The 14,115-nt window shown below is 39.6% G+C and overlaps 2 protein-coding genes across 3 annotated transcripts in view; one reads left to right on the top strand and one right to left on the bottom strand.

Moving 5' to 3' along the window:
- NHLRC3 (NHL repeat containing 3) overlaps positions 1-8,103 on the bottom strand; it is a 32,511-nt gene extending 24,408 nt beyond the window's left edge. For both annotated transcript variants that reach the window (XM_081083507.1, XM_081083508.1), the window contains exons 1-3: positions 7,772-8,103; positions 6,789-6,941; positions 6,342-6,489 (exon numbers count right to left, since the gene is read on the bottom strand). In XM_081083507.1, the coding sequence (XP_080939633.1) occupies positions 6,342-6,489; positions 6,789-6,941; positions 7,772-7,855 (385 nt within the window). In that variant the 5' untranslated portion in view covers positions 7,856-8,103. The remainder of the gene's footprint in view (positions 1-6,341; positions 6,490-6,788; positions 6,942-7,771) is intronic.
- Positions 8,104-8,275: 172 nt separating this feature from the next.
- The window catches only part of PROSER1 (proline and serine rich 1), a 71,994-nt gene continuing 66,154 nt past the window's right edge, over positions 8,276-14,115 (top strand). Inside the window, exons 1-2 of the mRNA XM_081083506.1 lie at positions 8,276-9,267; positions 12,159-12,224. Of these exons, the coding sequence (XP_080939632.1) occupies positions 9,223-9,267; positions 12,159-12,224 (111 nt within the window). The 5' untranslated portion in view covers positions 8,276-9,222. The remainder of the gene's footprint in view (positions 9,268-12,158; positions 12,225-14,115) is intronic.

Genomic DNA, 14,115 nt, shown 5'->3' with positions numbered 1-14,115 from the left:
AATGGCTATCATCAACAAATCAACAAATGACAAGTGCTGGCAAGGATGTGGAGAAAAAGGAACGCCCCTGCACTGCTGGTGGGAATTGCAGACTGGTGCAGCCACTATGCAAGACAGTAATGGGTTTCTTCAAAAAATTAAAAATGGAACTCCTGTTTGACCCAGTGATCCCACTTCTAGGAATATATCCCAAGAAACCAGAAACACCAATCAGAAAGGATATATGCACCCATATGTTCATAGCAGCACAATTTACAATAACTAAGATTTGGAAACAGCCTAAGTGCCCATCAGCAGATGAGTGGATTAAAAAACTGTGGTACATCTACACAATGGAATATTAAGCTGCTATAAAAAAAGAAGGAACGTTTACCATTTGCAATAGCATGGATGGAACTGAAGAGAATTATGCCAAGCAAAATAAGTCAGTCGGAGAAAGATAAATATCACATGATCTCACTCATATGTGGGATATAACGATCAACATAATGTGATGAACAAGAATAGATCCAGAGACAAATGGTAGGGGAGGGGGGCGGGTTAGAGAGCAACCAAAGGACTTGTATGCATGCATATTATCATAACCAATGGACACAAACACTGGGGCAGTGGGGGCTTGCCCTAGGTGGGACTGGCTGAGGGGTGGGGGTCCATTGGGTGAAAAGGAGACATATGTAAAACTTTAGACAATAAAAAAAAAAAATGAACTCAAAATGGATAAAAGACCTAAATGTAAGACATGAAACCATAAAAGTCTTAGAAGAAATAATAGGCAGCTAAATGTCATTTATCTCTCGTAGCAATATGTTTACCAATACATCTCCTAGGGCAAAGGTAACTAAGGAGAAAATAAAGAAATGGGACTACATCTGAATGAAAAGCTTCTGCACAGCACATGAAACCATCAACAAAGTGAAAAGACAGCCCATTGCGTGGCAGTACATATTTGCCAATGATACATCTGATAAGGTATTAATTTACAAAATATACAGGGAACTTATACAACTTTACAAAAAGAAGGTAATCCCATTTAAAAATGGGCAAAGAACCTAAATAGCTACTTCTCTAGAGGGGTCATACAGATGTTCAAGAGGAATAGGAAAAATGCTCAAAGTCACTAATTATCCCAGATATGCAAATCAAAATGACAATGAGGTATCACCTCATAGCTGTCAGAATGGCTATCATAAATCAACAAATGACAAGTGTTGGCATGGATGTGGAAAAAAGGGAACCCTCATGCACTGCGGGGTGGGAATGCAGACTGGTGGAGCCTCTATGCACTTGATCTTAGCCAAAAGGCCGAGAAGTGATGGTGGAGCCATTATGGAAACTAGCATGGAGTTTCCTCAAAAAATAAAAAATGGAACTCCTAGCAATATATCCTAAGCAACCAGAAACAACAATCAGGAAGAATATATTAGTCCCCATGTTTATAGCAGCACCATTCATAATAGTTAAATTTGGAAACAGACCAGATGCCCATCAGCAGATGAGCGGATTAAAAAGCTGTGGTACATTTACACAATGAAATACCATAAAGTTGTAAAAGAGAAAAAACCTCTTAACATTTGCAATAGCATGGATGGACCTGGAGAGTATTATAAGCAAAATAAACCAGTCAGAGAAAGATAAGTATCACATGATCTCACTCATGTGTGGAATCCAGTGAACAAAATAAACTAATGAACAAAATAGATCCAGTAACATGGAACAGCCTGACAAATTTCAGAGGGAAGGCAGGGGGTGGGAGAGTGAGTGGGGAGTGTTTATCCAGGGAACTTATATGCATACTAGGGGCCCGGTGCACGAAATTCATGAACTGCGGTGGGGGGGGGGGGGGTGGGTCCTCAGCCCAGCCTGCCCCCTCTCACATACTGGGAGCCCTCAGGGGATGTCCTAGTGATGGCTTAGGCCCGCTCCCTGCTCCCCTTGGGGATAGGGCCTAAGTCGCAGTGTGGCCTCCCTTTGTGGGAGGTGACCGGGCTGATCAGGGGAAGGCCCCAGCCCCATCACCCCGCTGCTGCAGCCACTGCCAGTCACCATAGCCACCAAGGTTTTTTCATCAACACAGACTCCAGTCCCTTCACCATGAAAAAATGACAACTTTCTTCAGGCATTTTCAAGATGTGTCTTTCATACAATAATAATGTCTTCATTATTTTTTTTTTATCCTCACCTGAGCATATGTTTCCATTGATTTTTAGAGAATGTGGAAGAGAAAGGGAAGGACAGAGAGAAACATCAAAGTGAGAGAAACACTTTGATTGGTTGCCGCCTGCATGAGCCCTGACCTGGGCCCCAGCCAGGGAGGAGCCTGCAACCTAGGTGCATGCCCTTGGTCAGAATTGAACTCAGACCCTGCCATCGGCAGGCCAAGGCATTATCCACTGAGCCAAACCGGCTAGGGCAGGATATGACATTTCTTAGCCCTCCAGCAGCGGACCTTGTTTTTTTTTGCCAGGAGTGTGGTGAAAAACCCTAGATCACCTTTTTGGATTCTTATTACCCAAGTTACTAAGAATATCACCGGCTCCACCCTCGCTCAGGCCTGACGCCTCAGCCAGAGGCGTCAACCCCCATCACCCTCCGATCACCAGACCGGCCCCTTGCCCAGAGGTGTCGACCTCCATCACCCTCAGATCACCAGATCAGCCCCTTGCCCAGGCCTGACGCACCGCCAGACGTGTCAGGCCTGGGCAGGGGACCCCCATATCCCCCTGATCACCGGCTTCTGGGCGACTTCTGGGGCCGGCCTACGGCCCGGGATGGCGGCTTGCGCTGGTGGCTATGCTGTCCCGCCCTGCCTGTAGTATGCAAATTAGCCGCCATCTTTGTTGGCAGTTAATTTGCATATCGCGCTGATTAGCCAATGGGAGGTGTAGCAAAGGTACGGTCAATTACCATGTTTGTCTATTATTAGATAGGATATGACACAGACAATAGTGTGGTGAAGGCATATTTCACAGTACTAGAACAAATAATCCAAAAATTATATGGAATCACAAAAGACCTCGAATAGCCCACAAATCCTGAGAAAGAAGACAACTTTAGAAGTATTGAACTACCTGACATGAAACCATACTACAAGGCTACAGTAATAAAAAACAGTATGGTAAAGACATAAAAACAGATATATAGATAAAAGGAACAGAATAGTGTGCCTAGAAATAAACCCACACCTATATGGTCAATAATATTTGACAAAGGAGGCAAGAATGTACAATGAGCTAAAGGCAGTTTGTTGAATAAATGGTGTTGGGAAAAGTGGACAAATACCTGCAAAAAGTAAAACTAGGCCACCTTCTTACATTATAAACTTAAAATAAATTCAAGACTTACACGTAAGACTCAAAGACATAAAAGAGCCAGAAGAAAATAAGGAAGTCAAATCTTAGGCAATTCTCTTAGCAATATTTTTTCTGATATATCTCCTTCAAGAAAGGGAAACAAAAGAAAAAATAAGCAAATAGGACTACATCAAGCATGTCAAACTCAAAGGCTAACACAGGCCAAATAAACAAGGTTTAAGTTTATGTGGGCCGCAAAAAAACAAAAGCTCCAATTTTCATAGAAACGTAGGTTTATTTCTATAGAGACATGCTGAAGACAAAGGACTGAAATAAATGAGTAATCATTAACATAAAATAGAACATTTTAATAAAAATTAATATTTTTTCTTGAATATTAACTTACCAGACAATGAATAACTATACAAACTAATAAGCGTAACACAAATAAACCTATTTTTCTTGTTCTCCGAAAGCAAAATATTTCCTGTTGTGCACATCAAACAAGTCAGTACAAGACTAATGTCGTGGCAATGGGCTGCTAAAATATTCGCTGCTAGTATTAGTGGAGAGAAACGGTGTGCCTGCGCGTAAGGCGCTGAATGCAACACGATTATAATAATCAGTCATTAGCGAACGTAGTAGTTCGTTATTAATAATTATGTACAACAGGATGTTGTAAAAATTAAGTTACGAAATTTTTATTAAAACGTTTCTTACATACCGTTATATTGACTGGGCTGCAAATATATTTCATTGTGGGCTCATGCAGCCCGCGGGCCGCAAGTCTGACATGCTTGGACTACATCAAAATAAAAAGTTCTTCCAGAGCAACAGAAACCATCAAGAAAATAAAAAAGACAACCTTAAATGGAAGATATTTGCCAATGATAAAGCCAATATGGGGTTAATGTCCAAATTTTATAAAGAACTCATACTAGTCCACACCAAGGAAACAATCCAATTAAAAAATGGGTAGAGGAACTGAACAGACACATCTCCAAAGAGGACAAACAGATGGCAATACACATATGAAAAGATGGTCAAAGTCACTAATCATCAAAGAAATGTAAATTTAAACCACACGTTGTTGCCCAACACCCATTAGAATGGCTATCATAAATAAGTTAACATACAATAACCTAACATAAATAACCTAACATAGTGAGGTTGTGGAGAAAAGGGATCCCTCATGCACTGTTGGTGGGAATGCAGATTGATTCAGCCACTATAGAAAACAGTATGGAGGTTTCTGAAAAAATTAAAGATTAAACTAGCTTATGACCCAGTGATTCTACTTGTGGTTATTTATCCAAAGAAACCCAAAACACTAATTCAAAAGAAATATATGCATCCCTATGTTCATTGCAGTGTTACTTTCAATATGGAAGATATGAAAACCACCCACATGCTCATCAATAGTCTAGTGCAGTGATGGCGAACCTTTTGAGCTCGGCATGTCAGCATTTTGAAAAACCCTAACTTAACTCTGGTGCTGTGTCACATATAGAAATTTTTTGATATTTGCTGCCATAGTAAAACAAAGATTTATATTTTTGATATTTATTTTATATATTTAAATGCCATTTAACAAAGAAAAATCAACCAAAAAAATGAGTTTGCGTGTCACCTCTGACACGCGTGTCATAGGTTCGCCATCACTGGTCTAGCGGATAAAAAAGCTGTGGTGCATGACTGGCTGGTGTTGCTCAGCAGCTGAGAGGTGATGTATGAACCAGGAGGTCACTGCTTGATTGCAGGTCAGGGCACAAGCCCGGGATTGCAGGCTTGATCCCCAGCGTAGGGCAGCTGATCGATGATTCTCATCATTGACGTTTCTGTCTCTCTCTCACCCTCTCCCTTCCTCTCTGAAATCAATACAAATATATGATAAATAAGAAAAGCCGTGGTGTATATATATATATATATATATATATATATATACACATACACACACACACACACACACACACACAGAAATATTACTGGGCCATAAAAAAGAATGAAATCCTACCATTTGCAATAGCATGAATGGATATATTATAGAGGGTATTATGCACAGTCAAATAAGTCAATGAGAGAAAGACAGATACCATATGATTTCACTTATATATGGAATCTAAAGAACAAAATAAAGGAAGAAACAAAACTGAAACAGACTCATAGACACAGAGCTCGAACTGGTGTTTTCTAGAGGGGAGGGGGATTGGGGAACTGGGTTAAAGAAGTGAAGGAGTTAGGGGGGCAATGGGGGGATAACCAAACATTTGTAATACCTTAATCAATAAAATAAATAAATAAATAAATAAATAAAAATAAGTAAATAAATTTTAAAAAAATGAAAGAATTAAGAAGTACAAATTGTTAGTTACAGAATAGTCACGGGATGTAAAGTACAGCACAGGGAATATAGTCAATAATATTGCGATGACTATGTATGGTGCCAGGTGGGTACTGTAAATATCAGGATGAACAATTTTTAATGTATATGATTGTCTAATCACTATGCTGTACACCTGATATCAATACAAAATAATACTAAAAGTAAACTTCAATTGAAAAAATATAATATGCATTTTAAAAAGTTAAAGGAAAGATGATAATAATGATAGCCTCCTTGTTAAATGTCTTAATTCTACAGAAGTACAATATATTTCTATAATACGTGATTTCATAATTACATTTGGCAACTCTGATTTTAAAACATGCAAACAAGAACATGAGCAAAGTGCCCTAGCCGGTTTGGTTCAGTGCATAGAGGGATGGCCTGTAGACCGAAGAGTCCCGGGTTTGATCCCAATCAAGGACATGTACCTTTGTTGCAGGCTCCTCTCTGGCCTGGGCCCTGGTCGGCTCATGCAGGAGGCAACCAATGAATGTGTTTCTCTCACAATGGTATTTCTTTCTGTCTTTCCCTCTCTTTTCCACTCTCTCTAAAAAATCAATGGAAAAAATATCCTTAAGTGGGGATTAAAAAGAAAAGAAAGAAAAAGTACATGGGCAAAGATATAATTTTTAACAAGCTAATTTAATAGATGCTAGTACACATACCATTTCCTACATCCGTGATCCAAATGGATTGTTCATACAGTGTACTGGCTGCAAACATACCATGAGGTGTGTCAACTGTATAATTCCAAGCTCGTAGGAAATATCCATCCTCTGTGAACACTAGTACCTTTTGGATGTTATCCCCTCTCTGAAGGTATACAAAAATAATTGCTTAGATAAGGTCAGTTTTAAGGAAGTAATCTTTATTTTGGGAGAGAGAAACAAAAAGTAAAGTTAATCAAAGAATGTTGTTAACATTTACAAACCCAGCTTCAACACCTAACACAATACCTATCAAATTCAAAGTCATATATTCACTTCAAAGCAATTAAAAAAAACAAATTCCATAACTGGCATGATGTAAACATATATGACTTAGTACAATAAAACAGGCTGTTGCTCCTTTTGTATTCATGTGCTGTTTTTTAAAATCCCCATTTTACTTACTTGGGCTATGTAAAGTAGTCCGTTCAGGGAGTCAACTGCAACACAAAATGTTGCTCCAGTAAAGTACTCTGAATGCTTAGGCCAACCCACATCCAGCTTGTAAAGAATTTCCTCACTTCTCCAGGAAATTTGAAAAATAAACTCTCTTAAAACCTTAAATAAAGTCAGAAGATTAAGATTCAGTTTACAGTTTAGGTTGAAAAAGCAAAAAAAAGCTTACTTTCTAAGCATACCTTGACACCTCTATCCACAGACGTCAGAAATGTTTGGGAAGGAATGGTCTTACACTTTTAAAGACCAAGTCGACCAAAATACAAATCTGTAAAGTCTTTGAGGCTGTAGTGGTAGGTGAGAAAGAAGAGAATACACCATATACAGATGCTCCTCGATTTAAATCCCGATAAGTCCATCATAATTTAAAAAATGTATTACTATAGGTAACCTATCGCTCATAACCTAGCCTACTTTAAACGTGCTCAGAACACACATTATCCTATAGTTGGGCAATTATCTTGAGTTTCATCTCACGAAGCCGTTCTCTTCTCACCAGAAGCAGAAGACACAGGTATGTGTTTATAAACATGATGGGGTCCGAAAATACAATATCTCCCCACCCCCCCCAAAAAGCTGACAACACAGTGTATAGCATCAACTGTTTGTCTTCCTGATCGTGTGGCTGAGACCTGCCTAGCATCAGGAGAGAGTAGCAGGCTTGCATAGTGCTAGCCCGTGGAAGTACTGTCTACTGAATGGTATCGCCTTTGCACTACCCCAAAGTAGAAAAATCATAAGTTAGGAACCCTCTGTACAAACATTTTAAAACTAAGAGACAAGACAACACCTCGGGGTTCCGCTCAACCACCCTCACCCACACCCCGTTTGAGACAAGCTAGTGCACCACCTCCATTGCAGAGGGAAGCATCGCCTCCTAAAAGTGCTATCCACACCACAAGCATCAATTTCTTCTTCACTATTCAACTCACCGAAGAGCCAGAAAAGCGCGAATGTAAATTCAGAAATGCAAGGAAAAAGACAGTGCAGCCCGCGCACAGCCAGAATCTCGCCATGACGAAACAGGAAGCGCGACGAGGCGCTTCTGCCGGCGTTAGGAAGCTGAGACAACCTCAGGTCCACTCGGTTCTTTGCAGCACACAGACTGCCCGGCCGCCGGACTCAGGCTCCTATCGCCAACCTCCCTTCCTCGACGCTTGGGGTTTGAGAACCGGAAAGGAGCACAGAGTGGGCGAAAGACTATTAGCACTCGACCTGGGATTCTGGAGCTTTCCTGCGTCCCCGCCTTCATGTCACGTGCCCTGGGGCTGACCCAGTGACCAACCCAACCCCGCCCCTCTGGGAAAGCGGTCCTATGCTGAAGACATCTTCTGTCTGCCAAGATAAGGGCGCCCATATCTCTGCCATAACGACTGACGATCTGTTTTTGAAATTAAGATTGACCAATCAGAAGCTAGCACACACAAACCCAAGATATAGGGTGTGGCCCTCAAAAAATGGCTTCCAGGTTGTGCGAAGGGTGTCATCTGCATCTGATTCTGAGGAATTCAGGCACACGTCACGGATACCTATGTTCCCACACAAGGACCCCTCCGTTGGCTTTCAGGAAAGAGTGGCCTAAACTAGCGGCACAGCATTGAGTTTGCTCGCGTGCGGCGGTTTCGTTGCAGGCCCAGTAGACCCGGTGGGAGCTGTAAGGGTAATCGGGAAGGGCTCCTGGCCGCGTGGTTACTGCGGGGTTCCGGAATCCCCTTGCCCGAAACCGTGCCTCTCTTCGCTCGGCTCCCGGGGCTCTCCGGCCGCCGGCCCGCTCCCTGAAGCTGAGGCAGTTGGTAACAAAGAGCCTCCCAGCCTTCCGCTACCCGGGCTGCGCGAACCCAAGTGTCCTTCGGAGCTGCTGGAATGAGCGCGAGCTGGGCCGCGAGTCCAGGTTCGCGGTGGTGAGGGCCGTGGGCTGGAGTGTTTGTGCGGGCGGAGAGGCCGGTACCTCTCCTCGCCGCCCGCGGGACTTGGGGCTTGGGGGACTGCTCTCTCTGCGGCTTCACCCGGGAAAGCGACTTCGAGGCCTTTCCCCTGCGGCACCGGCCCTTCGGCTGCCCGGAACCACGCTCAGCTCTGGCTGCAGAAACCTGGGTTTCCCAACGGGGCTCAGAAAGGACCCGGCTCTTCTCCAAAGTGTCCTGAAGCTTTGTGTGAAAAGCTGGGGAAGCCTGATGCTTTTTAAAAAATAAATAAAAAGTCTTTGTAAGTCTCCATTTTTTAGAATTTTTTTCAGAGTTTTAAGTAGTCTACCTCTTCTCATCCTTTCTCCTGCTCCTGACGTCTTTTTCCTCCTCAACTATAAACATTTTTACCTCAGAGCTGACGAACGTTTTGTAATTGAAAGTATAACTGTTAAAACCACGTCGAGAGAGTAGTCAAGATGGACAAAAAGTCCTTTGAAACGGTGCTGGATGAAATTAGAAAGGTAATTACATTTTATTCTTTAAATCATTTTATAAGCTACGAATTCTCATGATTTATTCTCGTTGAGCTACTGTGCAGATTGTATAAAATACGGGTTTTAGGATTGCAAAATTGGTTGGAATTTTAATCAATATATAGTGTAGGACCTTATGTCTTGATACATTTCACGGCTCTGTACTTTTGGATTTACTGTGATTTACTATTTCTGAACCGATTTCCTCATCTTTCAGTAACATAAGACATTGAAAGCTAGAGCAAATGTGTAGAACATTCCTTTAGTAGTGGTTGTTATTACCATGACTGATTTTTAAAATCTGAGAATTGGCACACGGCCTGACAAAATTTGTGCCTTAATGAAAAGTGTGCTATTAAGTTTAAAGTCATACCCTTAGGAATGGGCTTCAATAACTTGAATTCCAAAACTTTTTTCTCTTGCTTTCCAAGTTTTTGCTCCTTTTTGAGACCATTGTATATAGCCTACTTCCCAGAATGAATCAGACAGCAAAAAAAAATTGAAATTTAGCCTTGAGCATAACTACTTCAAACCCAGAAATAACAGTTTGCCTAAGTAGAATTAGAGGTACTTCCTGTAACATTCTCATTCCAATAGAGGGTCCATTGCTTACAACTCCCAGGCAGTTATCTCCATATTTCCATACCTTTAAGACCCTTGGTTGACTTGGAAAGATTTGTTACTGTGTGCTCTGGTGCTTGTTATTTGTTTCAGCTTATGAAATTATTAATTAAATTGCCTGTGGATATGCTGTTTTTCTTTATTATCTATAAAGCAAAATGTTGTTTTTTGTCATTCTTTATAACTCATTTTTCTTTTTCCAATTTGCATGTGAGGTGAAATTTACATATTCGGCAATATTGAATCTTCTTTTTTGAATGAAATTTCTGATTTCACAAACCCAGTTTATCCAAATAAGATTTGCAATAAAGTATCAGCTTGCTAACTCTATATTTAGAATTTGCCACAATTTGTTCATGATCTGGTATTTAACTACTGTTTATGAGAAAATAATTTATGCATTGAGGTAGACCAGTAGATTTCTACTGTTGGAAGCTATAGGGTGCTTTGCATATTCTCTCCCTCCTAAGTTGTGAAAAGATCATACAGTAAATACTAATGAGGGGAATAACAAGTTTCTCAAAGATGGAATTCATGTTCACACAAGATAGCAACTTAAGTCATTGTTTCTGGTTTGCAATCAAGATGTCTTTGCTGTCTATGCCAAATAATTAGATGCGACAATATTGTCTTAGTCTATTAAAATGGGATAAAAATATAGGCATATCTAAATATGAGAATTACTATTGGTTTTTTAAAGTTACTCTCAGACTTTGTAAATGTAAGTCAGTTTAAAACAGGTAATCTCTTCCTGAGTGTCACCTTCGGTTTATAGGTAATAATGATTGTCACTACAGTCAATAAGAGAGAAAGGCATGTACAAAGACATTAGGAAAGAAAGGTAGTAGGGGGAAAGGCAATGTTAAATTTGCTCTTCAAACAGAAAGTAAGAATAGTACTGTGAGTACCTACTATGTAAGCCTGTTTTAAGCTCTTTCTCCATGCACTGTATGCACTATTTGACTTGAACCTGCTAACAATCCATGAGGTATAGGTAAGAACTATACTCTATTTCACAGATGGCAAACCTAGTCTTTGTGAGGTTAGCTAGTTAGCTCAGTTATCCAGATGGGAAGGGGGAAGGGTGGAAGGGTGTTGTGGTCCAGTATTCAAACTAAGGTAGTCTAACTCCACAGTGCTATGCTGTTGTGCCTGGTGATACAGCCATGCCTCTGGGGTACTGATGAAAAAATTGAGACATGTTTTGCCATCAACACAATCTAGGGTTTTGTCCAGAAACTTGCTTTTGACTGTGTTCAGTAATGATAATGATAATCAAACTCCCAAGCGTACATTATGCAGAATGCCATTTCTCTCCCTCCCCATTTCAATAAAAATTAGACCTTGGATGTTTTTTCTTACTTGATTGGCCATAGTATTTTCTACTAGCAAAAAGATATGTGGAAAGTACAAATACCATTGTTTTATAGTAAAAGCAAAGGGATTAGTTAACTTTTAGTGACTAATAGTTACCGAATTATGGTAATCTAGTGTTTTCATCTATAAACTCTGAAAATAGTCGCAAAGAGAGCTTATCTGATTTCAATCAGCTCTAGATAATCCTGGTCGAGGCCACTGGACTTCCCTCTGAATTTCCCATTGATAGATGCCACATGAGGATAGGAACCATCTCTTACTGAATACCTATTATATGTCAGATCTATTATTGACTATTTTAATCATAACTCTGAAGTGAGTAATGAATGCTATTCCATTTTATGGGTAAGGAGGCGCTCAGGATAATTAAAATTCCTCTCAAAAGCCACACTGCCAGTTTTTGGCAGGTGCATAGATTGAATTCAGAATCTTCTAGCTACTTGGGTTCTCATATCCCCACAGAAAGATTGAAAGCCTTGACATAATAGGTGCTGAATAAATAATTAACGCATGGGTAATATCTGATACACTTAATCTTCTTAAAAATGACAACTTGGTTGAATTTGGGATGTTTAGAAAATCTAATTACATTTACTAGTACATAAATTCTATGTATAATTTCTATTAATGTCAAATCCTATCTGTTAAAATTCCTTTTTTTGTAGGAGTGAGTAGGGAGGCCCAGAAAGTTTTCCTACTGTCTCAGTGTACCCCTTGAAGCATGGAACCTGGAAAGATAGAATGTCATGTCACCACAGTGACTTTAGCTGACTCTGCATGCTGGGCTGAAGATTTCCACTGTTTGAGTAGCTTAGATATTTTTGCTGTATACATATTACTCTTCTGCTTACATATAATAATGCTGTTTTTCTTTTTTTTAGGCTGTTTTGACAGAATACAAATTAAAAGCAATTGAATATGTGCATGGATATTTCTCTAGTGAACAGGTATTCCTCTATTTGTTTAATCAAATGTCTTTTTCTTTCTTTCTTTTTTTTGCACATGATGTTCTGGTTAATGTCTATTTACCAGCTGGTCAAGTCAGAATTGCTTTTATGTTGTTGCTATATTTATTAAGGAACTTCAGAAGCTTTCAGTTTTAGTAGAAAACTTTACAGAATTTATAGCTTGGGTATTTTATAAACATACCCTCTTTCACCACAATATGCTAACATGATTTTAAAATGCAGTGTTTAAAAAAAAAATCAATTCAAAGTGTTTGTCATTCTGGGCACAATATCATAAATAAATTTATAAACTTCTAGTCATAAATATACTCAAGTTTGGGTTGCATTTTTAAGTTAATTGCAAAATTCACTGCATATTATAAAAGAAAACTTGAATAAGTTGTGAAATATTTTTTATATGAACCCACTAAGTAAAAATTTTAGCAATAAGAAAAAAAAAATACACTGTCTAGTAAGTAATTTCTATAACTGCCAGAAGACCAATGATAGTTTAGTAAAAATGTTTTACCTAACTTTAGGGAGAGTTTGCTAATTTTAAAAATATGCATGCATGTATATACACACACATACATTGAAAGTCCAGAATCCTGAAGAACATTTAGAAAATACTTGATAGAAAACTAGGGCAAAAATAGAAATGTACATCTGGAGAACGATTGTCGGAAAGGATTAGAGCATAAATAAGGTAGACAATGTATGTAGTATCTATAGATTGAGTTAATAAATGTTCCAACTTTTCATCTGTTTCTCAACATGTTCAAAGCGTGAAGCTTGAAGCTTAAGCCTGTAGAAGTTTTGCCTCCTAAATTCTAAAAAGCTACGTTAAGACTTGCATGTGTTGCTGCCTATTTAATGAGTGTTTTCAGCCATTATTTTTGAAAATTTAAATGTTTTGGAAAGATTTACAGCTTTTCATAGGTAATAGCTTTTCTTCTTTTTTTTGCATATGCATATGTGAAATTTTGTAGAAAACTTCTCTTAGTGCTTATTCCACTTTGCTAAAGTCATTGAAAATTTTATTAAGCCACTTTCTAAGGCTACTTTGTATAGTAAAGATTTTTCTTCCTATATCAGACATGATACGTATGGTTTTATGACTGGTAAAGTGCCAGGTAGTACTTACTGTAAGTAAAAACATTACTATAAAGTAAAGACATATACTCTTACCAAATTATTTTCAATTTTTGTATCTCTTTATAAGGAGTAAAAAGCATTTTTATTCTTCTGCTCATACCACATTGAGACCATAATATATTTTCAGGAACTCATCTATATATGTAAAGAGCTGGGATCCATAACACTGGAAGTCAGTGCTGGGTTGCCATGGCGACCCAGTACTGACTGCCGAGGGGGCTGCAGATTAGGCCTAGAGAGAGGCAGGGTCTGATCTGCAGCCTCAGTGGCAGCTGTTGACCAGCCATTGCCTCTCTCTTTCTCTCCCAGCTTCACCAGCAGCCGCACCTCTGTTTCTCTTGGGGCCTCCCTGGGGCTGCTGATCAACCCTGCCTCTTTGATCAGGCCCAGAGATAGGTCCAGAGACGCTGACTGGCATAGAAACCGACCAATCAGAACCTAATCTGGGTGAACTGTGAAGGCAGAACATAAGGTGGGGGCTGAGGAGGGTTTTTAAGAGCAACAGCTGTTTGATGTAAGGTGTAAGAAAGCGGTTCAATTTTTTAATGACCACTTTGGCAGTGTAGTGCATATGGTTGGCTATCAGTCCAGATATAGGGATTATGTGTCTTTGTCTGCCAAGAGCATCTCCTCCTGCTAAAAAAGGCTTCCCCCCGCCCCCATTTAAGCAATCCTATCCTATATAATCTATCTATACTAATAATTTATACTAATAAAAGGGTAATATGCTAATTAG

Source organism: Myotis nattereri, assembly GCF_964212035.1.
Source record: "Myotis nattereri genome assembly, chromosome: 2".
Lineage (NCBI taxonomy): Eukaryota > Metazoa > Chordata > Mammalia > Chiroptera > Vespertilionidae > Myotis > Myotis nattereri.
This window is presented reverse-complemented; position numbering and strand designations above follow the sequence as displayed.